This window comes from Bufo gargarizans, chromosome 1, assembly GCF_014858855.1.
Source record: "Bufo gargarizans isolate SCDJY-AF-19 chromosome 1, ASM1485885v1, whole genome shotgun sequence".
Lineage (NCBI taxonomy): Eukaryota > Metazoa > Chordata > Amphibia > Anura > Bufonidae > Bufo > Bufo gargarizans.
The window spans coordinates 35,199,780-35,226,490 of record NC_058080.1 but is presented as its reverse complement, the minus strand read 5'-3'; the positions used below and the strand labels follow the sequence as shown (position 1 = coordinate 35,226,490).

Below are 26,711 nucleotides of genomic sequence, written 5' to 3'. Positions count from 1 at the left end.
TCTCTTCCTGAAATTTGAGGAAGGATCTTGTTCTCCCAGCCTTACTGTAGAGAACAAAACTATTATACAGTGCCAATTGAATTAAATATACAGACACCTTCTTATACCAACGTCTGGTGCGGTGGGACACTAAATAAGGAGCCAACATCTGGTCATTGAAGTCCACCCCTCCCATGAGCGAATTATAGTCGTGGACAGAGAGGGGCTTTTCAATGACACTGGTTGCTCGTTCTATTTGTACTGTCGTGTCTGCGTGAATGGAGGACAGCCTGTAAATGTCACGCTTGTCTCTCCATTTCACCGCGAGCAGTTCTTCATTACACAAGGCAGCCCTCTCCCCCCTTGCAAGACGGGTGGTAACGAGCCGTTGGGGGAAGCCCCGGCGACTAGGTCGCGCGGTGCCACAGCAGCCAATCTATTCTAGGAAAAAATGCCTGAAGAGGGGCACACTTGTGTAAAAATTGTCCACATAGAGATGGTACCCCTTGCCAAATAAGGGTGACACCAAGTCCCAGACTGTCTTCCCACTGCTCCCCAGGTAGTCAGGGCAACCGACCAGCTCCAGGGTCTGATCTTTACCCTCATAGATCCGAAATTTGTGGGTATAGCCTGTGGCCTTTTCACAGAGCTTATACAATTTGACCCCATACCAGGCGCGCTTGCTTGAGATGTATTGTTTGAAGCTAAGGCGCCCGGTAAAATGTATAAGGGACTTGTCTACACAGATGTTTTGCTCAGGGGTATACAAATCTGCAAATTTGGTGTTAAAGTGGTCTATGAGGGGCCGAATTTTGTGGAGCCGGTCAAAAGCTGGGTGGCCTCTGGGACGAGAGGTGCTGTTGTCGCTAAAGTGCAGGAAACGCAGGATGGCCTCAAATCGTGCCCTGGACATGGCAGCAGAGAACATGGGTATGTGATGAATTGTGTTCATGGACCAATATGACCGCAATTCAGGTTTTTTGGTTAGGCCCATGTTGAGGAGAAGGCCCAGAACTTTTTTTTAATTCGGAAACTTGGACTGGGCATAATAGCTTCCCGGGTTGGCGGCTATAAATTGAGTGGCATACCGATTTGTTTCTGCCACGAGTAAGTCCAAGAGCTCCGCAGTCAAGAACAGCTCAAAAAATCTCAGTGCCGAACCGATCTGAGCTGTCTCAACCCAAACTCCAGACTGGGCGGTGAAAGGGGGAACTACTGGTGCGGCTGAAATTGGGGCCTGCCAATCAGGGTTTGCCAGCACCTCAGGGACTCTAGGGGCTCTATGGGCCAGTCTGTGCGGTGGCTGCGATGGGGGAACTACTGCACGTGCCACCGTACCAGCTTCAACTGCCCTTCTGGTGCTCGCCACTTCACCATGTTCTACGGCAGTGCTGGTACTAGGTCCAGGATGGGCTGCGCTGCTGGTGTATGCCTCACCATGTAATCCGACAGCGCCAGCCCCACTCTGCTGCCCTTGAAGCGGATCCTGCACAACCTGTGGTCTAGCAACACGGTGCCGGGTACGCCTGGTGGTATTAGGGACCTCAACCTCCTCGTCCGAACTTTGAGTCAGACTGCCACTGCTTTCTACAGGTTCGTATTCTGACCCGCTGGATTCGTCAGATGAGGGTTCCCACTCCTCATCCGACTGGGTCAGAAGCCTGTAGGCCTCTTCAGAAGAATACCCCTTATTTGCCATTTGGACAACTAAATTTAGGGGGTATTCCCTGAGACTACCCAAGAAAAAAAGCAAGCCTGTCTTACAAATGGGAGGCTAGCGAAGTACCGGAGGCCGCTGCGATTGATAAAAAATATCAAAACAGATTTTTTTATTGCCGCAGCTCTTGTAAAGTGTTTGTGCAGTAATAAAAAAAAGATTTTTTTTTTGTCACTGCGGCGGGGCGGGCGTGGGTGAACGCACGTGTGGGCAACCGATCAGGCCTGATCGGGCAAACACTGCGTTTTGGGTGGAGGGTGAGCTAAGGTGACACTAATACTATTATAGATCTGACTGTGACCAGTTCTGATCACTTACAGATACTATAACAGTACAAATGCTGATTAGCGATACGCTAATCAGCGAATCAGTGACTGCGGTGCGGTGGGCTGGGCGCTAACTGATCGCTAACTACCTAACCAAGGGGCCTAAACTATCCTAAAACCTATCAGTCAATACCAGTGGGAAAAAAAAGTGACAGTTTACACTGATCACTTTTTTCCCTTTCACTAGGTGATTGACAGGGGCGATCAAGGGGTTAATTGGGGTGATGGGGGGTGATCTGGTGGCTAAGTGTTGTGTTGGGTGTACTCACTGTGATGTGTGCTCCTCTGCTGGAACCAACCGACAAAAAGGACCAGCAGAGGAGCACAGCAGCCATTTAACACCTTATATTTATAAATATAAAGTGTTAGATGGCTTCTGATTCGATTTTTTTGAAAATCATCAGCTTGCCAGCCACGATCATTGGCTGGCAGGCTGATGACGAACTTGTCCTGTAACTTTTGCCGGCCCGCGATGCGCATGCGTAGGCCGGCTATGAGCGAAATCTCGCGTCGAGCGAGATGACGCATAGATGCGTGACTGTGCCTGAGTGAGCCGCCTCCGGAACACGATCCTGCGTTAGGAGGTCCGGAGGCGGTTAATAACTGAATATGAGAGCAGTATATAGCCCTTGAATTTCTGGTGGCTGCCCGACTATTTAGGGAGGGTAGACAGGGACTGTGGGTCTCCCCCTCCCCCTTTTCTATCTCCTTTGGGCACTTGTATGGCCCTAGATTTAGAGTTTAGTTTGTGGGAGTATGAAGGGGTTAATTTATTGCACGGCAGGAAGAGGAGGCGGGTAGCAGGAGGGTACTTATGTGCTGTCCCCGCCTATCCTCTTCCTCTTTATCGGAAGCGAGGTGCCCTGGTGAGTTGCACCTGCGCTCTGTCTGAATAAGAGATTGCGATGGCTGAGGGTGATGCCCGTCTGAGGGAGGTCTTGTTGGCGTGCATGGCGGAGGGGGGTGAGGGGTGGCTACGCTATTTCCCCTGATCCCTCACCTCCTTCTGTCTGTGCGCCGGCTTCTGTGGTTCCGGTGCAGCCATGTGATGTCGCGATTGCTCCTGCGGGGGGCAGGCGGTCCTCCCGGCTTATCTGCCCCCCCGTGCGTCTCGGCCATAGCCCCCCTCCTTCCCAGCTTACCTTGGGCTCCCATGTCTGCGCTGCTGCAGGATCGCTGGAGATGCTGTGCTGAGGGCGGTAGCTCCACCCCTTCCTCCCCCCTCCCGGCCTCCGGCGCTTCCCTCCTCACAGGAGGTCAGTGGAAGTTTAGGTGTACGTGCAGGCAGCAGGATGGGGTCACAGGTTAGCAGCCATTCTTCCCAGAGTCTCCCCCCTACCCCCCCTTCCACTCAAATCACTCTGCCCCCTGCTATTACTGAGCAGCAGCCGGGAGTTAGTTCTGTAGCTCCTTCCCTGGCCATGCTGCCTGCAGTGACCCCTGGTGGTGCTGAAGTGCCTTTTTCCCGTATCACTGCACTGTCTCAGCCACTTGTACCCTCTCCCCCTCCTGTCACGTGCCCGCAGAGGAAGGTCCAGCTCTTCATCCTCCTCTCATGAGAGCCAGAGGCGCCATGGATCCCGCAGGCACCGGTCGCGTCGCAGGTCAGATGACTCAGCCTGGAGCAGGCGATCCAGATCCTCCAGGTGGCGGTCCCCGTCGTCCTCGGAGGGGTCCGTTGCCGCGTCGGGGGAGTCTGTGCGGCGTGCGCGGGTCCAGCGCAATAGGCGGACGTCTGGTCGGTCTTCCAGGGCTCAGAGCCTGGTTCTGGCAGCTTCTCTACAACCTGAGGTTCCCGTGCCTGGTCCCGCGGTAGCGCCAATACTGCCTCCGTCCGATGAGTACCAATTTACGGGTGCGTGGGGGGCGGGTGGTGGGGGTTCTGATATGGCTACACTGTTAAAACTGTTAGTGGGTCGTTTGCAGCCTACTGCTGACCAGTCCCTTCCGCCTCCTCCTGCTAAGCCAGCTCCTGTGTTAGCGGGGGTGCCCAAAGAGTCGTGTTTTTGTGGGGTTAGTTTTTTGGGTGCCCATTTGGACGAGGCCATCCAGGAGAAGGTTTGGGCTAACCATTATGTGGATATTTGGTCTCTCATATCAGTTGATCAACATACTGTTGACAAGGAGAGGCGTTTTTCGGACAAGCCGTATGAGCGTAGGCCCAAAGTTGCCAGAACCATGAACAATTGGTTGCAGGCTTTTTCGGTGTTGGGTTGCATTATGGGTCAGCGTCACCCTGAGCGCTGTTTTCAGTTGTTTGTTTATCAGGACATCATTTATAGCGCCTACAAGTCCTATGGGGGTAGCGCATGGTGGCGCTATGATGAGGAATTTAGGCGCCGTTTGGGTTTGCAGCCGGAGATAGGTTGGGGGGTTAAGGCCACAGATGTGTGGCTTAGGCTTATGGTGTCACAGAGACCATCCCCCTTTCCAGGGGCGGCCGCTGGTTCAGGGGGATCTCCTTCGCCGGGACCGGTGGCCGTCCGCCAACCCGGGTCATGCTGGTTATTTAATGAGGGTAACTGCAGGGTTGTGCAGATTCAAGCACGAGTGCTCGGCCTGCGGTGGTTCCCACCCGGCTAATAAATGCTCCCGCCCCCCAGTTAAGCTTTCCAAGCAGTTCGAGCATGGGGCTCAGAAGGACCCCGGTGAGCGTAGCAGAGATGGGCCCCTGGCTAGACAGGTACCCCAATAGGCAGGCGGCTGCTCAGCTCCGTGTTGGTTTTTCGTTTGGTTTTTTCATCCGTTTTATTCTGAACCGGTCCCCGTATTTTTCGGATAACCTGAAATCGGCCCGTGATCTCCCCAAGGTTCTCTGGGAGAAGGTCGGTAAGGAAGTTTCTCTGGGTAGGATCCGGGACCCGTTTACAGAATTGCCTTTTCCTAATCTGAGGGTCTCCCCGTTGGGCGTGGTCCCCAAAAGAGAGCCAGGCAAGTTCCGGTTGATCCACCATCTCTCTTACCCTAAGGGTTCGTTGGTTAATGACGGCATCTCTCCGGAGGATGCGTCTGTGTCTTATGTGTCCTTCGACCGGGCGGTTGCGTTGGTCAGGGATGCTGGCAGGGGGGGCCCTGCTGGCTAAGTCGGATATCGAATCGGCTTTTCGGCTTCTTCCGGTTCATCCGGATTGTTTCCACTTGTTGGGTTGTTGTGTTGATGGCCTTTTTTATTATGACACGTGCCTCCCTATGGGTTGTTCTATTTCTTGCCATTATTTTGAAATGTTTGGGTCTTTTCTGGAGTGGGTCGTTCGTTATGAGTCTGGTTCTACATCAGTTTTGCATTATTTAGACGATTTTCTCTTTGTTTCCCCTGGTAGTGGTGGTGGTTGCCTATCCCTGTTAACTGTGTTTCTGGGGAGGATGGCGCAATTTGGGGTTCCCATTTCGAGTGAGAAGACTGAGGGCCCGGTCACACGGCTGTCGTTTTTGGGCATTGAGATTGACACGTTGGATATGGTTTTCAGGTTGCCGCCGGAGAAGTTGCAGAAGCTTCTGGGGTTGATTGATGGTTTCCTGTCGGTTATGAAGGTTACCTTGCTGCAGCTTCAGTCCATGTTAGGTCTGTTGTGTTATGCCCATGGGCCGGGTTTTTGCCCGTCGCCTGTCGTTGGCCATGCGGGGTGTTAAATCTCCGCGGCACCGCATCCGGATCTCCAAGTCCCTGAAAGAGGACTTGGGGGTCTGGAGGTCCTTTTTGCTGTCTTACAATGGTCACACGTGTTACATGTCCAGGGAAATATCTAACGCTGAGTTGTCTCTGTTTTCTGATGCGTTGGGGTCTTGTGGATTCGGGACCATTCTGGGAAAGGACTGGTACGCTGCTGAGTGGCCTGAGTCGTGGCGGTCATCAGGGTTGTGTAAGAACCTTACTCTGCTCGAGTTGTTTCCCATTATCGTGGTGGTGGAGCTGTGGGGGGACAGGTTGTCCAACAAACATGTGTCTTTTTGGACGGACAATCTGGGAGTGGTGTATTGTGTCAGTCTTGTCTCTACTGCGTTACTTGGTTCTTCGCTGTCTTGCATTAAATGTTTATTTTAGGGCCCGTCATGTTCCGGGTGTTGAAAATAAGGTTGCTGATGCTCTTTCCCGTTTTCGTTGGCAGGAATTCCGATCCTTTCTCCCGGAAGCGGAACGGGAGGGCCGGGAATGCCCCCGCACCTGTGGGATTTGGTGGCCAGCAACTGATGTCGCTTGTCAGATCCTCGGTTTCTCCTGCTACCTGGCAGGCTCACAGTAATTCATGGGTTCGATGGTGGGGGATGGTGGGTGCATGAGATGTTGACGCTAAGGATGATCTGCGGCTGGAGGTGACTGTGGAATGGCTGTTGTATTTGCCTATCCTTACGGGTTTCTGCAGCGGTTGCGCAGCGTCGTCTATCAGGCATTGCGTTTCACTTTAAGCTGCGGGGATGGCCGGATGTTACCAAGCAATTCGTTATTCGGCAGGCTTTGAAGGGTTGGAGGAAGGAGTATGTTTCCCGAGAGAGTCGATGGCCGGTCTCGTTTGGCTTACTCGGCAAGCTTATTTCCCTGCTTCCCGAGGTTTGCTCATCTCCCTTTGAGGTGGCCCTGTTTTCGGGCAGTATTAGTTTTTTACTTTTTAGCAGCCCTTAGGGTCAGCGAGTTGGTTGCCCCTTCCTGTCGTAAACCGGGGGGGCTTTCTAGTGATGATGTTGTCCTGGGTAATGATTCGCTTAGGATTAGTGATGAGCGGGAGGTGCCATATTCGATTTCGCGATATTTCGCGAATATTCGAATGAATATTCGTGTTATATTCGTCGAAATCGAATATTCGTAATTATTCCAATTATCGCGAATAATATACGAATTTTTTTTCGCGTATTGCGATTATTTATCTTGATAGTATAAGGCAACGTTCCTATGCTAATTGACTATGGCTAGGCTAATATGTGTATTTTACGAAATTTCGTGATTTGCTCTAACTTCGTCTCTTAGAATATTACGAATATTCTAAAAGACGAAGTTAGAGCAATATTACGAAATTTCGTAAAATACACATATAGATTGTAATTTAGCTAATATACTGCTATAATCCCTTTTTTTGCCTCTAATTTTTTTTTGCCTCTTCTGAACTTTTTTTGTAAAATATGTACACTATTAAAAAATATTACTATAGCAGTATATTAGCTTAAATACAATCTATGTGTATTTTACGAAATTTCGTAATATTGCTCTAACTTCGTCTTTTAGAATATTCGTAATATTCTAAAAGACGAAGTTAGAGCAATATTAAGAACATTTGCAAAAGCCGAAATTGCGATGCGAGTAATATAATACGAAATAATCGCATGAAGATTTCAACTTAGCACTGCTATATTCCATATTCTAGCCTAATATGGAATATAGCAGTGCTAACTTAGCACAGCTATATTCCATATTAGGCTAGAATATGGAATATAGCAGTGCTAAATTGAAATCTTCATGCGATTATTTCGTGTTATATTACTCGCATCGCAACTTGCGAAATTTCGTAAAATACACATATAGATTAGATTGTAATTTAGCTAATATGGAATATAGCAGTAAGTTGAAAACACCACTGACTGGAGCAGCCAGGAAGCCAGGAATCCAAAGGACAGGTAAGAACAACTTTAGAAAAGTGGGAAAGAAAAAAAATATTATAATAAAAAAAAAAATACGAATATTCGAATTCGCGAATATATAGAACGATATTCTAAATATTCGCGAAATCTCGAAATTGCGATATTCGAGAAAAAAATTCGTAATTCGAATATTCGCGCTCAACACTACTTAGGATCCAGGTCCGGCGTTCCAAGACGGACCAATTTGGGAGGGGCACCTGGATTCCCCTCCACCCGGTTCCTGGTTTGTCATGCCCGGTTCATCTGATATCGCAGTATAGTTCTTTGCGTTCTGCTGGTTGCAATTTCTTTGCGCATGCGGACGACTCCCCCCTTACCAAATTTCAGTTTGTCAAGGTTTTCAAGTCTTGTTTGGCTTTATGTGGTGTCGATCCCAAGGAATTTGGGACTCACTCTTTTCGTATTGGGGCTGCTACTGAGGCTGCCAGGGCGGGTTTACCTGAATAATTGGAGATTATGAGGATAGGTAGATGGAACAACAACTTTTGTTGTAAAAAAAAAAAGTGTGTTTTATTTGTCGATGTTTCTAGTGCTATGTTCCGTTCTAACAGTTTTTTCTTACAGGTTCGGGCAGGCCGGCGGTGTGGTTGATCGGCCATTCCTATGTTTTTTGGGCTGCGCAGCGAGCCGACTGTAGGCCTGGCGGGAGATCGCTCGGTTTTCGAGAGGTGGAAGTGTCATGGAGGGGTATTTGTGGCCTCCGGTGGTGGCATCTCCTCTCGCAGGTGGTGGAGATTGGCTTTCAAGCCGTGGGCCCGGTGGTCCTGGTTGTTCACACTGGGGGCAATGACATTGGTTCCGTTCCCTTGCTGGAGCTGTTGACCCTGATGCGGTCATATTTGGAGAGGTTCCCGTCCTTCTTTAGGGAGGTAGTGTTGGTGTGGTCTGAGATTGTTCCTGCTGGTGGTTTGGCACGGTGACAGGGACGGGGAGGCTATAGAAAGATGCAGGCTGACGTTGAATTTGCGAGTTTCCCGTTTTGTCCGGTCCCGGGGGGTGTGGTTGTTCGGCACCGCCAGTTGGAAGGGGACAACCGTTCTTTAATGAGGCCTGACGGTGTCCATTTGACTGATATTGGATTAGATATCTTCCTTTCTGGACTTCAGGATGGGATTGAGCAGGCCCTGTTCTTGTTGGGTGGTGGTCGGAGCCCTGTTTGAGGGCAAGTCTCCTCCGTGGCGGCAAGTTACTGTAACTTAAAAGTTATTAATGATGGGTTTGGCGGATTGCATGGTTTTTATACTGTTGCCGTTTTTGATGAATAAAAAATATAGCTGTGGCCGACTACCACCCAGCAATAAAGAAAGGTTAAAAGAAAGAACGTGGTCAGTGTCCTTATTTGTTAAGTATGGGCCAGTGTGGGTAGGGGTCCCCCCCTTCATCCTTTGGTTATTACCAACAGTCTGGTGGCTGCCCGACTGTTTAGGGAGGGTAGACAGGGACTGTGGGTCTCCCCCCCCCCCCCCTTTTCTATCTCCTTAGGGCACTTGTATGGCCCTAGATTTAGAGTTTAGTTTGTGGGAGTATGAAGGGGTTAATTTATTGCACGGCAGGAAGAGGAGGCGGGTTGCAGGAGGGTACTTATGTGCTGTCCCCGCCTATCCTCTTCCTCTTTATTGGAAGCGAGGTCCCCCCTCCCTCCGTCCCTTTTGTTTCCTGTATTTGAAAGTTTTAATGTTAATTTATATTGCTGTTTGTCTGTGTGTTATGTCCTCAGGGAGGCTGTATGCAGGCTCGAAGAATTTTATAAGTCACAGCTGGCGGCAAGCTACTGTAACTTATAAGTTATTAATGATGGGTTTGGCGGAAATCTGCCCTTTGGGAGTCCAGTGGCTGGCGGATCGCACGGTTTTTATACTGTTGCCGTTTTTAATGAATAAAAAATATAGCTGTGGCCGACTACCACCCAGCAATAAAGAAAGGTTAAAAGAAAGAACGTGGTCAGTGTCCTTATTTGGGATGGTTGTTAAGTATGGGCCAGTGTGGGTTAAGTATGGGCCAGTCCTACCACTTTACAAATCACTAGTCAGACCACACATGGAGTACTGTGTAAAGTTCTGGGCTCCTGTGAACAAGGCAGACATAGCAGAGCAGGAGAGGGTCCAGAGGAGGGCAACTAAAGTAATAACTGGAATGGGTGGACTACAGTACCCTGAAAGATGATCAAAATTAGGGTTATTCACTTTAGACGACTGAGGGGAGATCTAATTCCTATGTATAAATATATCAGGGGTCAGTACAGAGATCACTCCCATCATCTATTTATCCCCAGGACTGTAACTGTGACAAGGGGACATCCTCTGCGTCTGGAGGAAAGAAGGTTTGTACAGAAACATAGAAGAGGATTCTTTACGGTAAGAGCAGTGAGACTATGGACTCTTTACTGTAAGAGCAGTGAGACTATGGACTCTTTACTGTAAGAGCAGTGAGACTATGGACTCTATACTGTAAGAGCAGTGAGACTATGGACTCTTTACTGTAAGAGCAGTGAGACTATGGACTATTTACTGTAAGAGCAGTGAGACTATGGACTCTATACTGTAAGAGCAGTGAGACTATGGACTATTTACTGTAAGAGCAGTGAGACTATGGACTATTTACTGTAAGAGCAGTGAGACTATGGACTCTATACTGTAAGAGCGGTGAGACTATGGACTCTATACTGTAAGAGCGGTGAGACTATGGACTCTTTACTGTAAGAGCAGTGAGACTATGGACTCTTTACTGTAAGAGCAGTGAGACTATGGACTCTTTACTGTAAGAGCAGTGAGACTATGGACTCTATACTGTAAGAGCAGTGAGACTATGGAATCTTTACTGTAAGAGCAGTGAGACTATGGAGCTCTTTACTGTAAGAGCAGTGAGACTATGGACTCTTTACTGTAAGAGCAGTGAGACTATGGACTCTATACTGTAAGAGCAGTGAGACTATGGGCTCTATACTGTAAGAGCAGTGAGACTATGGACTCTATACTGTAAGAGCAGTGAGACTATGGACTCTGTACTGTAAGAGCAGCGAGACTATGGCCTCTTTACTGTAAGAGCAGTGAGACTATGGACTCTTTACTGTAAGAGCAGTGAGACTATGGACTCTATACTGTAAGAGCAGCGAGACTATGGCCTCTTTACTGTAAGAGCAGTGAGACTATGGAATCTTTACTGTAAGAGCAGTGAGACTATGGAGCTCTTTACTGTAAGAGCAGTGAGACTATGGAGCTCTTTACTGTAAGAGCAGTGAGACTATGGACTCTTTACTGTAAGAGCAGTGAGACTATGGACTCTTTACTGTAAGAGCAGTGAGACTATGGACTCTTTACTGTAAGAGCAGTGAGACTATGGACTCTATACTGTAAGAGCAGCGAGACTATGGACTCTTTACTGTAAGAGCAGCGAGACTATGGACTCTTTACTGTAAGAGCAGTGAGACTATGGACTCTTTACTGTAAGAGCAGTGAGACTATGGACTCTATACTGTAAGAGCAGTGAGACTATGGAATCTTTACTGTAAGAGCAGTGAGACTATGGAGCTCTTTACTGTAAGAGCAGTGAGACTATGGACTCTTTACTGTAAGAGCAGTGAGACTATGGACTCTATACTGTAAGAGCAGTGAGACTATGGGCTCTATACTGTAAGAGCAGTGAGACTATGGACTCTATACTGTAAGAGCAGTGAGACTATGGACTCTATACTGTAAGAGCAGTGAGACTATGGAATCTTTACTGTAAGAGCAGTGAGACTATGGAGCTCTTTACTGTAAGAGCAGTGAGACTATGGACTCTTTACTGTAAGAGCAGTGAGACTATGGACTCTATACTGTAAGAGCAGTGAGACTATGGACTCTATACTGTAAGAGCAGTGAGACTATGGGCTCTATACTGTAAGAGCAGTGAGACTATGGACTCTATTACTGTAAGAGCAGTGAGACTATGGACTCTATACTGTAAGAGCAGTGAGACTATGGGCTCTATACTGTAAGAGCAGTGAGACTATGGACTCTATACTGTAAGAGCAGTGAGACTATGGACTCTTTACGGTAAGAGCAGTGAGACTATGGACTCTGTACTGTAAGAGCAGTGAGACTATGGACTCTGTACTGTAAGAGCAGTGAGACTATGGACTCTATACTGTAAGAGCAGTGAGACTATGGACTCTATACTGTAAGAGCAGTGAGACTATGGACTCTATACTGTAAGAGCAGTGAGACTATGGACTCTTTACTGTAAGAGCAGTGAGACTATGGACTCTTTACTGTAAGAGCAGTGAGACTATGGACTCTATACTGTAAGAGCAGTGAGACTATGGACTCTTTACTGTAAGAGCAGTGAGACTATGGACTCTTTACTGTAAGAGCGGTGAGACTATGGACTCTATACTGTAAGAGCAGTGAGACTATGGACTCTATACTGTAAGAGCAGTGAGACTATGGACTCTTTACTGTAAGAGCAGTGAGACTATGGACTCTTTACTGTAAGAGCAGTGAGACTATGGACTCTATACTGTAAGAGCAGTGAGACTATGGACTCTATACTGTAAGAGCAGTGAGACTATGGACTCTATACTGTAAGAGCAGTGAGACTATGGACTCTTTACTGTAAGAGCAGTGAGACTATGGAGCTCTTTACTGTAAGAGCAGTGAGACTATGGACTCTATACTGTAAGAGCAGTAAGACTATGGACTCTATACTGTAAGAGCAGTGAGACTATGGACTCTATACTGTAAGAACAGTGAGACTATGGACTCTATACTGTAAGAGCAGTGAGACTATGGACTCTATACTGTAAGAGCAGTGAGACTATGGACTCTTTACTGTAAGAGCAGTGAGACTATGGACTCTGTAATGTAAGAGCAGTGAGACTATGGACTCTGTACTGTAAGAGCAGTGAGACTATGGACTCTTTACGGTAAGAGCAGTGAGACTATGGACTCTTTACTGTAAAAGCAGTGAGACTATGGACTCTTTACTGTAAGAGCAGTGAGACTATGGACTCTACTGTAAGAGCAGTGAGAGTATGGACTCTGTCCTGTAAGAGCAGTGAGACTATGGGCTCTATACTGTAAGAGCAGTGAGACTATGGACTCTTTACTGTAAGAGCAGTGAGACTGTGGACTCTTTACGGTAAGAGCAGTGAGACTATGGAGCTCTCTGCCTGAGGAGGTGGTGATGGTGATTACAATAAAATAATTCAGGAGGGGCCTGGATGTATTTCTGGAGTGTAATAATATTACAGGCTATAGCTACTAGAGAGGGGTCGTTGATCCAGGGGGTTATTCTGATGCCAGATTTGGAGTGTAATATGGGGCACCTCTGGCTCAGCACAGTAGGATTATAGATTGGAACTGATGGACTTCACCAACAATGTAACTTTCTCACATTATTGTAGGAAACAGCACAAGTTCCTGTAATGTTCTCCAATGATATTCTGTAATATTTTCCAGATAAACTATGGAGTTAGTGATGGATTGTACAATAACAAGGGTTCGGGGAAGTTATTCTTCACTATGGCCCCAGATAGTCATCTCTACCATCTGGCTATTGCCCTCTGCCTGAAGCACTTTGGATGGAATTGGGTTGGAATAATAGCACCAGAGAGTGATTCAGAGGCTGAACTGAGGGATCTCCAGAGAGAGCTGACCAGACATGGGATCTGCATCGAGTTTACTATTATATTATCTTCTGAATTGCACACAGACGTAAGATTGTTTGAATTTGAGAAATACACGGCCCAGGTTGTCATAGTACATGGCTCCTTCACTAGATTATATGCTGTCTTAGTGCAGTCTATCTCTTTCACACAGAAAACACTGATCCTCGATGACTCTTGGTTTCTACATGACCTTCTAGGATTTTACTACTGGACATTAGTCAATTGCAGTTTGAGTTTTTCACCTTACCCAGAACAGTTACCTGAACTTTGGAGATTTATACGTTCTGTCAATCCATATAACTATCCATCTGATCCACTTCTTATAATAATTGTAGACTCTTATTGTGTGACCTCAAACCACGAATACAATTATGTACGTATTGTTACAGAAAAGATTATAATCCACAATTGCTCTGATAAATTCTCTTTGACTGAAACTATTTATCCAGAAGACGCAGTAGTCTATAACGTGTACACGGCGGTGTATATCCTGGCCCATGCTCTGCATGAGATGGTTCTGTTTCAGGGAAGGAGTCATGGTGGAAGCAAGAGTTTTGGAGATATAAAAAGGGTAAGTAAATAATAGGGATGAAGTTGGAGATGATAACATTGAATTAGACCTGAGCAAACCTTTAGATATTTGGTTAGTTTCAGGTTTGCCAAGTTTTTCAAAAGGTTCAGTTTAGACCAAATCAATGCTACCTGAACCAAAGTTGCTCCAATTGCCCTAAAGATCGGTATACAGTATAACACCACCTAGACCCCTGGCACTAGGATTTTGTAGGAAAATTGAGATTTTTTTCTTTTTCTCTCCCCCGCCATAGGCTCTTGAATGCAATGACAGCAAATAGAGATGAATGAAGTTTAAAAAAAATTGATTCGGCAACTCTGCCCAAGTTCACTAAGAAATTTGATTTGATCTGAATTAATTTGTCACGACTCACAATAACTCAGGTGTATACAGGCCACTTTGCCTTAGGGTACAGCCACACGGTCTTGCCTTTCATTTAATATTGAACACCACACTGTATAGTCCTTCTTCATTGTTAATGGCCGCGCGACAGGGGCTGTTGCTGGTATGGGGTTTGTCTGGCTTTGTGAGGGCACAATATGCCAATTATTGCTGCTCTGGCCTGCAATCTCCTGCAGGTTATTTGACAATAAACACAGAATATAAATCAGCTCTGGCATACCCACTTCTCCAACCCCAGCGCCCTCCTGCCCTACAGGTGGGAGCCCTTCTTCTGCCATCTGCTGTTCCTTCTTTTCCACATCATCTAATATTGATGAGAGTATGCCATGAGGAACATCCAGCATGTTGCAGACTTTACTAGGACATGGAGACCAAGAAGGAAGATTTGGAAGAAGTAAAGCAAGCACAAAGATGAGGATAGTCATCATTAAGACCTGTCCCCCCCCTAAGAGGTGCAGACTGGGTGGTACCGGAATAATAAAGTCTTCCATCTTATTGGTATTGAATTACATTTACGGCTGATATAGAAATAAGTAAATGTGGGAATTAATAAATGAAACTGATGCAGATTAAGTCTCCCTACACTATCCCTGTAGTTTCACTGAACTCTCCTTGTAGTCTCCCTCTAGTCTCCCTGCACTCCTCCTGCACTCTACCTGGCTCTCCCTGCAGTCTCCCTGCACTCTACCTGCAGTCTCCCTGCAGTTTCCCTGCACTCTCCCTCTTCAATATTCTTCTATTAATCATTTTCAGCAACACTGTCCGTAGCACATGAGCGCCTGCCATGTCTCTCCCTCCCTGCTCAACTCACAGGACAATGGTGGAGACTTGGGCGGGATGAGGCTTTTATAGGGCTGTGACATCACAGTGGCTGGCTATCTGCTGATTGGCTGGCTGCACGGCATTATGGGTGATCTCACGATCTCACGGCTTCTTACTTTCACTTTGTAACGTGCAACTGCCATTTTAGGAACAACTGATTCATTACCACCAAGCGTAAGGAAATTCACATTCGCTTAGAATCTAAGTTTTCTAATACTTCGGACTGAATACCACTTTGAATGCTTCGCTCAACACTAACAGCAGTAAAGCCTCATTCACACGTCCGTGTCTGTGATGTAATCCATAATAAGATGGTCAGTGAATCATGCGTGAAGAATCCGTGTTTGGTCCTTGTGTCAGTTTTTTGCTCTCCATTTGTCATCCGTGGCTCACGGACACTGTACAGTTCAAAATTAATTTTCACTGCATCTCCTCCTAAAGGTCCATGAAACATGGATGGCATCTCATGTTGCCCCTGTGTTTTCCACAGAATCATAGACTATAATGGACGTGTTGGATCTGTGAGCATGGACAAAACAGAGCTGAAGCCCCAGACCCACGGACCATGCTGAAACACTGATGTGTGACTACACACATTAAAGTGCATAGATACGTGTGCCATCCGCGGAGAACATGGCCAGCACATGTCCGTGAATCACTGATGTGTGAATGAGGCTTAACACTGATGTACAAAGCTATGGGTAAACTCAGGTCTGACGGCGTTAACATTCAGCGTGTTTAATATCACACCGCGCCCGCACATGTTCTGCTTTTTCATATTCCAAAGCTTCCAAAAATTGTCCCTTATCAGGAGCAGATTTTTTTTACCCCGTAACACAGACGTAACGAAAAGTGGCTTGAATGCTGCCCCTTCTACTCACATACACTACAAGACCCACCACTCCACTTTTCGAAAGTACAGTATGCCACATACATTTTTGCATTTAAAATCTTGCTTACCTGGCCACAAATCAATCTCACCACACCTGCCTCTCCAGAGCGCAGAAAAATGAAATTTGGGCAAAAGCATGGAAGTATGCCACATTTGCGGGCTGATGAGTCAAATTCTGTATAAAGCAATGCATCGTGGGTGACGCTAGGGAGGCTCGCCCCAGTCTGCCATGGTCTGCTACCCCCGACACCGGATGTTTTTATCCGTGCACAGGAAAAAGCAGCAGTGGCAGTGCGGGGACCAAAAGTGGCTAAGGGAGTATATTCAGCGTGGGGGTCCGGGATATGGGGCGGATTTTGTTAGGATTGGATAACCCCTATAAACATGATAATTAACGCGACCACAGATGCTGGTTACACAAAAATAAATTTACATACACCCAGCCAGGGGCTGCAGCTTTTGTGCTGTACAGTGCAGAGCCCTCTGGTGGGTGGTGGAGGTATTAGCGGACTCAAATAGACCAGCCACAGCACTACGTAATGCGGACTAGCCTGAGATACAGCACAACAGATTACAATCTTATTCCAGGCTTCCCTCCCCCAACAACTGGATAAACAGCACGTGCTTATAGTGTTTCTCCTGAATACACCAGCCTGGCTTGAAATAGTTGTGAAGCTTTAAATGTGAAGTCCTTGTTAAGAGCAGTTAACAACACTTGTGGCCTGACACAAACAGCAAACCTAACTCCCTAACTACAGGCCTGGTCTCAGTCTCTAAGATCCTTGGCACCAAAACTTTATGAGATGCGGGCATGATTAGCCTTATCCACCAGGGTCCGCTTTGTGTAAGCTGGTGACTGTGGCTGGAACAAGGGTTTCTCCAACCAGCGTGCGGTACCGCAGAGTCTGTGGCTTTACTCCTCAGCTCCGATCTGAGTTCCTGGCAGCAATTCTCCTTCCTCTGGAGAAGATCAGGGTAATGGATATTATCGGATTCCCTTGGCAGCAGCTCTGTTTCCTGAAGGATGCTCTAACGCTTGGATGTCAAAGGATTCTCCTCATATAGCTCCTGGATGCCTCTTACAAGCTCACCCTAAGATGGCTGTTCCTTCCTCCCCAAGCTTTGTAACTTCAACATCAGATGAATCTAGAAATGCAGTCTGTTAGCTGTGCTTAGGAAACAGCGGCCTCTTGTGGCCAAACAGCAGAATGTCAGTCCTGATCATTTAACTTCATTTACACAAATACAGTTTTCACAAAATGAGTGATGTTCCCCATCGCACACGGCAACTGCACCACCAGCAACTTGGCCAGGTGGGAGTTCAGCGTGCACATAAGCTAATTGCTGGTTGAGAATAATTTCCTCAAGGCCACACATTCCATTATGGAGGTCTCACTCTAGAGGAGGAGCAGCTGATACTTATGACAAGAACTGCTTGGGATGCGGGTTATCGGTCACAAAGAAAACCAGGAGAAAGAGGACAGACTTGTTCTGGGAAGTACTATTCTCACACAGGATCTGGTGATGCCGCCTCATGTTCTACAGTAGAGCCCTGTTGGTACCTATGTTTAGGTGTGAACACCCATGGCTTTTTCAACCTTTTGACTCTGCACACAGTTTTGGCCTTAATGACAAAGCCTCAGTTTTAAATCTGACACGTCTCACTTTACAATATGTGGCAGGGGTGTTTCTAGGCTAAAGACCTCGAGAACTGTTCCCCTGATGTTTTGTCCCTGACCCCAAATGTATTGCCTGCCAGCTAGATACAACTGTAAGTCCTCAGGACGGCAATACAATTACATCTCATGCACTGCGAGAGCTGAAGGACCTGTGATGACATCACAATCATGTGATCAGTGATAAAGGCAGTATTTGAGAAGGACCTGTGACAATGTCACCATCATGTGACCAGTGCAGGAGAGGATGGTGCTCAGCAATGAAGAGAAGTCCTGGGGAAGAAGATGTGGAGAGGTAAATGAGGGGGTAGATTTTCAGTGTGACAGGCAGAGCAATGCTGGGAATTGTGGTTATTTAACGGTGACTGTATGTTAGGGCTGAAGGGAGGGATGTTATTTACATGGGGCTGTGTGTTAGAGAGGGGGGAGTGATGCTATTTACATGGGACTGAATGTTGAGGGGTGATGTTATTTACATGAGACTGCATGTTGCAGGTGGCTGGGGCATTAGGATGTTATTTACATGGGACTGTGTTTTATAGGTGGCTGGGGAGGGGATGAGGTTATTTAAATGGGACTGTATGTTGGGGGACTGAGGGAGGAAGTGATCTTATTTATACAGGACTGTGTTGGAGGTGGTAGGGGAGGGGTGATGTTATTTACATGGGACTGTATGTTAAAGGCAGCTGTGGGAGGGAGTGATGTTATTTACATGGGACTGAATTATGATGGTGGCTGTGGGAGGGAGTGATGTTATTTAAATGGGATTGAATATTAAGGGGGCAATGTTATTTACATGGGACTGTATATTGGAGGGACTGAAGGGAGGGAAGTGATGTTATTTACATGGGACTGTATTTTGGAGGGGGCTGTAGATAGAGAGGTATGCTATTTACATCGGACTGGATATTAGAAGAGGCTGGAAAGATGGTGTGATGTTATTTACATAGGACTGGTGGAGGGGTTGAGGAGAATTATAATTTCTGAGGACACTAAAGGGTGGAATATAACTCTAGAGGGAAATGCAGGAGGCATTATAAATACTGGGGCACTTCAGAGTATGCATTATAACACATTATAACAGTAGGGGCATTATAAATACTGGTGGCACTTCAGGGTGAGCATCATAACAGTAGGGGGCAGTATAAACACTGAGGACACGTCAGGGCGAGCATTATAACAGTAGCAGGCAGTGTAAATACTAGGGGCACTTCAGGGTATGCATTATTACAGTAGGGGGCAGCATACATACTGGGGGCACTTCAGGGCGAGCATCATAACAGTAGGGGGCGATATAAATACTGGGGGCACTTCAGGGAGAGCATTATAACAGTAGGGGGCAGTGTAAATACTGAGGGCACTTCAGGGCAAGCATTATAAAAGTTGGGGGGAGTATAAATCTTGGGGGGACTTCAGGGCAAGCAAATTTCTGCCTGACTTCTGGATTTGACATTTTGCTGCCTGACCTAGCCCCTGCCTGTTCTCTGGACTAATCCTGAGTTGCCTGCCCTGATCAATGGTGTGCCTTTCTCTGGCACCCCCCCAATACTGCCCCCATGCAGTTGTTTGCCCCACACTGCCCCCACATAGTAATTTGCCCCACACTACCCCCATACAGTAGTTTCCCCTACACTGCCCCCACACAATAATTTTCCCCACACTGCCCTATACAGTAGTTTACGCTACACTGCCCCCACACAGTAGTTTCCCCCACGCTTCCCCATACAGTAGTTTCCCCCACACAGTCATTTCCCCCACATAGTAATTTGCCCCACACTGCCCCATACAGTAGTTTCTCCCACATTGCCCCATATAGCAATTTCCCCCCACATAGTAATCCCTCCCGTAATAATTTGCCCCACATAGTACTCCCTCCCATAATAATTTCCCCCCACACAGTATCCCACCATAATATTTTTCCCCCACATAGTAATTTGCCCCTTACTTCAATTTCCCCCAATGTACTGTCCTCCCCATGTCCCCCAAAGTTGTCACATAAAATAAAAAAAACTAAAACAAAAAGCTAAATACTCACCTATGTCTAGGCGCGCAATGGCAGGCACGCACACTTCACTGTGCTTCTTCCCGACACAGGCGCGCACAATGACGTCATCACGCACGTCTGCGTTGGGATTTCACTACCGCATATGGCTCAGGCCTACTATGTGCTCCAGTGCCCCGCCGCAGTATGTGGGCGTCAGCGCTCCAGCAATGAGCACTTCTATCTGTATTGATGGAAGCGCTTATTGTTTCTGGCACCCCCCCGAGAGCCGACACACGGGGCAGACCGCCCCCCCCCCCCCGGCACTCCACTGGCCCTGACCTCAGCTTGTTGATTCTATTGCATGAACTGTTCATGTCCCAACATTCACCTATCCCTGGCAATGGTTTTGACTGAATATCCAGTGCTTTAACACCAGGGCCTCTTAACCCCCATGGGTCATCAGGCACTTAAACAGAAATTGTACCAAGATGTAGTGGCATGGTGGTTCCCCTGCACCGAGGATTAATGGGTAAAGACTAGGGTTGCCACTTAGATAATATTAGGGCAGTAAAAGGTGTAAAGAGGACCTTTCACCGGTCCTGAGATTACCATATAAATAGCTGGCAGGGTACAGCATGCTGATGGCATGTGATATTGCTTATTATTTTTTCTATGCGGTGCTCCATTCCCAGGTAGGAGGAGATGACCGTGTTTCTCAAGGGGAGGCCTCTTGAGAAACACGGCCATCTCCTTATCCCTGTACTGATGATATGGATTTACATACCAGGCAGGAAACCAGAACGGAGGGCACAGCGGAGGAACGGAGCACCGCATATAAAAAATAATAAGCAGTATCACATGCCATCAGTATGCCCTACCCTGCCAGCTATGTATATGGTAATGTCAGGACCAGTGAAAGGTCATCTTTAATGTTATGTTAATATCCCTGGTGGCTGGCAGTGTAGACCAGTGTTGAGCGAGCATGCTTGTCCAAACAGCAGTTCGGCTCGAGCATAGCTATGCTCGGCCGAAAACCGCGTGTGCTCAAGCCAGTGTATTTAAATCTAATTTAGCCTCTATTTCTAGTCAGAAGATTGCTGTACAGTGACTTAGGAGTCCCTGCTCTGACTCATAGCATCAGTGCGTGGGGACACCCAGTGTATTTAAATCTAATATAGCCTGTATTTCAGAAAAGTTTCTGCCGGGATTCGAACTCACAACCTTTTGCATTAGAGGCAAGGGACTTAACCACTTAGCTATAATAGCTGCACTGCCAGTTACTTAAAAAAAAAAATAAAAAAAAAATATGAGACTTCTACTGTACTGTACTTCTACTGAGACCTATACGGTAGAAGTCTAATTTTTTTTAAGAGACTGGTTATGCAGCTATATAGTGTAGTGGTAAAGTTCTAGGCTATGATGCAGAAGCTGTGAGTTCAAATCCTGTCACAAACTTTTTCAGAAATAGAGGTTAAATTAGATTTATACATTTTATATTTTTTTTAAGTAATTGTAAAAAATGTATGAAAAATGCTCGTCAAGTCCAGCTCAAAAATTCTATGTGTAAACTTTATTCCAGGGGCTTTAAAAACTTTCAGTACAAGTTGTCATACATGTCATGATGAAGGACCTACACTGACAATGGTCTGAAACGCGTAACAAGTTTTATGTGCACCGCAAGTTTTTAAAGCCGCTGGAATAAAGTTTACACCTTGAACATTTGTCCTGGACTTGATGAGCTTTTTTCTAAAGTTTTACCTATAGTGCAAACCAGGCGCTATGTCCGGGCTTGTGGCAAGAAGACACAGGTGAGAGCTGCCTTTTCCTGTTTTGTAAAAAATGTATAGCACAAAATAAATGTGTAATTATAAAAAAAATTATATATTCATGAGATCAAACTTCTGATATATATATGAATGCATAATATGTGGGAGATTACTACTGATGTTTTAGCCATAATATATTTACTTATATTATATTATATATTCTAAATATATAATAATATGTGTAAATATATTATGGCTAAAAATAAAATAAAAAAATAAATACAAAATATATAGTTTAAATTAAGTTTAGCCTCTATTTCTGAAAAAGTTTGTGACAGGATTTGAAGTCACAGCTTCTGCATCACAGGCCAGAACCTTAACCACTACACTATATAGCTGCATAACCAGTCACTAAAAAACAAACACATATGAGACTTCTACTGTATATTTTTTATATCTGTGACCACCGCAACTCCTATAGCTTTGCCACTGCATGCAAGTAAATGATGAATCTAACCTGATCTTACCAAAGAAGTTCTGCCTCATTTACTGGTCCCCACTGATAGACCGCGCTCACAGATCTCCCCATAAAGACCCTGAAAGGGGGTGAATATTTATACATTGGATTATTTGTGTAATAACCTGTAATGACTGCAGATCACTTGGCAGAAAAGTGAAATTACAGAGTCTCAAACCATTTTCTATCATTACACAAGAAATCAGGAGAACATCTAAGGGGGGTTCATGGTTTTCAGGCATTACAGTAATGGTCTGTCATGGTTTTAGTGATTTGTGACTCTGCTCTGTTAAAGCTGCAGTACTTCATCAGCCGAGTGCGATTCCAGGATTATACCGGAAACACTGTGGCATTCGATGAGAGAAGACGACTTTCCTCTCTGCCTCTTCTGCAGTTAAGAAACTGGGTATTTAATGAAACCGATGATAGATACACTTATCTTTCTGATGATAAAAGCTACTTCATGCCGGATGACAAGATGCCAGAGGATGAGAGGCTGCTTGTAAATGATGACACAATAACATGGAAAACTGGAGAGGTAAGTAATGTGGATACTGAAAATGTCATAAAAGTGTCCAATAGAACATGACACATGTAAACCTCACACCTGATGAAGTGAACGTCCCGAAACAAGAAACCAGCAGCAGAAAGGATGCAGAGCCTCATAAATCTCTAATACGTCTCTGCTGATCTTCAGCACTTTATGGCTTTCCTTCTGTCACTACTCACCTAACTGAATTCTTCAACCGCTCTCTTCTGGCATCTTCCCCTCTTCTTCCAAACATTCTGTCATAACCTTTTACTAAAAAAAAACTAAAAAAAACTTCTGTTGACTACTGATAAGGGGCAGGGGTCATATTCAAATTATCGATATTTCGCAAATATTTTGTAGAATATTCGAATATTCCTTATATTCTACTTTTTTTTTTACTTGAAAAATCAGCAAGTACAGTTGAGCGAACCCGAACTGTAAAGTTCGGCTTCGTACCGAACTTTAGGGTTTTCGGTACCAGGACCCGAACATTTACGTAAAAATTTGGGTTCGGGTTCGGTGTTCGGCGATTTTTATGGTGCTTTTTGAAAGGCTGCTCAGGATTTACTTGCATGCAGTGGCATCATACTACTTGCCTCTATTTAAGCTGGAGTCCCGTAGCGCCGCCCGTCACTCTGCTCGGATTAGTGTAGGGAGAGGCTGCAGCTGCTGTGAGGGAGAGATCAGGGAGAAATCTTATCAAGAACTGGTTCATGTACTCCGCGATCTACAGCAAATGTGTTGTGTGGGTGCAGTGCACAATTTTTTTAAGCCTGCCCTGAGCCAACTACTGCTGAAAACAAACTTTTTTTTCTTCAGTTATTCAATATCAATACATGATCGGCAGCCATTGGCATACTGGGGTGAAAAAACCCTCTAATATACTGCACATCTGGGATTAGACGTGCATGAGTGACTGTCATATTTAGGCCACAAATACCGCTGTCATATAGAGTAAAAAAAAAAATGGAGTGCAATACCCTACATCAGGGATTTTATTGGCAGTTAATTATTTTTAACATATATAACCACTTTTTACTTTGCTTTGTAAACGCTAACTATGAGGAAAACATCTAATAAGGGACGCGGTCATGGTCGTGGTGGTGGTGTTGGTGGAGCCTCTGTTGCAGGGAGAGGACGTGGCCGTTCTGCCACATCCACACGTCCTAGTGAACCAACTACCTCAGGTCCCAGTAGCCGCCAGAATCTACAGCGATATTTGGTGGGGCCCAATGCCGTTCTAAGGATGGTAAGGCCTGAGCAGGTACAGGCATTAGTCAATTGGGTGGCCGACAGTGGATCCAGCACGTTCACATTATCTCCCACTCAGTCTTCTGCAGAAAGCGCACAGATGGCGCCTGAAAACCAACCCCATCAGTCTGTCACATCACCCCCATGCATACCAGGGAAACTGTCTGAGCCTCAAGTTATGCAGCAGTCTCTTATGCTGTTTGAAGACTCCGCTGGCAGGGTTTCCCAAGGGCATCCACCTAGCCCTTCCCCAGCGGTGGAAGACATAGAATGCACTGACGCACAACCACTTATGTTTCCTGATGATGAGGACATGGGAATACCACCTCAGCATGTCTCTGATGATGACGAAACACAGGTGCCAACTGCTGCGTCTTTCTGCAGTGTGCAGACTGAACAGGAGGTCAGGGATCAATACTGGGTGGAAGACGATGCAGGGGACGATGAGGTCCTAGACCCCACATGGAATGAAGGTCGTGCCACTGACTTTCACAGTTCGGAGGAAGAGGCAGTGGTGAGACCGAGCCAACAGCGTAGCAAAAGCGGGAGCAGTGGGCAAAAGCAGAACACCCGCCGCCAAGAGACTCAGCCTGCTACTGACCGCCGCCATCTGGGACCGAGCACCCCAAAGGCAGCTTCAAGGAGTTCCCTGGCATGGCACTTCTTCACACAATGTGCTGACGACAAGACCCGAGTGGTTTGCATGCTGTGCCATTAACGTTCTGAACCTTAGCACAACCTGCATGACCAGGCATCTACATGCAAGACACGGGCTGCAGTGGAGTAAGCACTTTCAAAACCAAGAAAGTGCTCAGGCCCCTCCTGCTCCCTCTTCTGCTGCTGCCGCCTCGGCCTCTTCTGCTGCTGCCGCCTCGGCCTCTTCTGCTGCTGCCGCCTCGGCCTCTTCTGCTGCTGCCGCCTCGGCCTCTTCTGCTGCTGACGCCTCGGCCTCTTCTGCTGCTGCCGCCTCCTCGGCCTCTTCCTCTGCCTCTGGAGGAACGTTGGTACCTGCCACCCAGCAAACAGAGGATGTGCCACCAACAACACCACCTCCGTCACCAAGCATCTCCACCATGTCACACGGCAGCGTTCAGCTCTCCATCTCACAAACATTTGAGAGAAAGCGTAAATTCCCACCTAGCCACCCTCGATATCTGGCCCTGAATGCCAGCATTTCTAAACTACTGGCCTATGAAATGCTGTCATTTAGGCTGGTGGACACAGACAGCTTCAAACAGCTCATGTCGCTTGCTGTCCCACAGTATGTTGTTCCCAGCCGGCACTACTTCTCCAAGAGAGCCGTGCCTTCCCTGCACAACCAAGTATCCGATAAAATCAAGTGTGCACTGCGCAACACCATCTGTGGCAAGGTCCACCTAACCACAGATACGTGGACCAGGGACCCCATACCTCCCTAACTGCACACTGGGTAAATGTAGTGGCGGCTGGGCCCCAGGCGGAGAGCTGTTTGGCGCACGTCCTTCCGCCGCCAAGGATCGCAGGGCAACATTCTTTGCCTCCTGTTGCCACCTCCTCCTTCTCGGCTTCCTCCTCCTCTTCTTCCACCTGCTCATCCAGTCAGCCACACACCTTCACCACCAACTTCAGCACAGCCAGGGGTAAACGTCAGCAGGCCGTTCTGACACTAATGTATTTGGGGGACAGGCCCCACACCGCGCAGGAGTTGTGGCGGGGTATGGAACAACAGACCGACGAGTGGTTGCTGCCGGTGAGCCTCAAGCCCGGCCTGGTGGTGTGCGATAATGGGCGAAATCTCGTTGCAGCTCTGGGACTAGCCGGTTTGACGCACATCCCTTGCTTGGCGCATGTGCTGAATGTGGTGGTGCAGAAGTTCATTCACAACTACTCCGACATGTCAGAGCTGCTGCATAAAGTGCGGGCCGTCTGTTCGCGCTTCCGGCGTTCACATCCTGCCGCTGCTCGCCTGTCTGCGCTACAGCGTAACTTCGGCCTTCCCGCTCACCGCCTCATATGCGACGTGCCCACCAGGTGGAACTCCACCTTGCACATGCTGGACAGACTGTGCGAGCAGCAGCAGGCCATAGTGGAGTTTCAGCTGCAGCACGCACGGGTCAGTCGCACTGCGGAACAGCACCACTTCACCACCAATGACTGGGCCTCCATGCCAGACCTGTGTGCCCTGTTGCGCTGTTTCGAGTACTCCACCAACATGGCCAGTGGTGATGACGCCGTTATCAGCGTTACAATACCACTTCTATGTCTCCTTGAGAAAACACTTAGGGTGATGATGGAAGAGGATGTGGCCCAGGACGAGGAGGAGGAAGAGGAGTCATCGCTAGCACTTTCAGGCCAGTCTTTAGAAGTGGCTCAGAAAGAGGATTTTTGCAGCAGAGGCCAGGTACAAATGTGGCCAGCCAGGGCCCACTACTGGAGGACGAGGAGGACGAGGATGGGGATGAAGCATTGTCACAGCGGGGTGGCACCCAACACAGCTCGGGCCCATCACTGGTGCGTGGCTGGGAGATACGGAAGATGCAGACGATACGCCTCCCACAGAGGACAGCTTGTCCTTACCTCTGGGCAGCCTGGCACACATGAGCGACTACATGCTGCAGTGCCTGCGCAACGACAGCAGAGTTGCCCACATTTTAGCGTGTGCTGACTACTGGGTGGCCACCCTGCTGGATCCCTGTTACAAAGACAATGTGCCGTCCTTAATTCCCTCACTGGAGCGTGATCGGAAGATGCTCGAGTACAAGCGCACACTGGTAGACGCGCTACTGAGAGCATTCCCGACTGACGCCGGGGGACAAGTGGAAGCACAAGGCGAAGGCAGGGGAGGAGGAAGAGGTCGCCAACGCAGCTGTGTCAGCGCCAGCACCTCAGAAGGCAGGGTTAGCATGGCCGACATGTGGAAAAGCTTTGTCACCTCGCTGCAACAACCGGTCCCAACTGCTGATATGGAGCGTGTTAGCAGGAGGCAGCATTTTAGCAACATGGTGGAACAGTACCTGTGCAC

At 47.3% G+C, this 26,711-nt stretch overlaps 1 protein-coding gene across 1 annotated transcript in view; it reads left to right on the top strand.

The window, feature by feature from the left end:
* Positions 1-5,385: 5,385 nt before the first annotated feature.
* LOC122924403 (vomeronasal type-2 receptor 26-like) overlaps positions 5,386-26,711 on the top strand; it is a 100,337-nt gene continuing 79,011 nt past the window's right edge. Inside the window, exons 1-3 of the mRNA XM_044275448.1 lie at positions 5,386-5,584; positions 13,633-13,868; positions 22,223-22,465. Coding sequence (XP_044131383.1) covers positions 5,386-5,584; positions 13,633-13,868; positions 22,223-22,465 — 678 coding nt within the window. The remainder of the gene's footprint in view (positions 5,585-13,632; positions 13,869-22,222; positions 22,466-26,711) is intronic.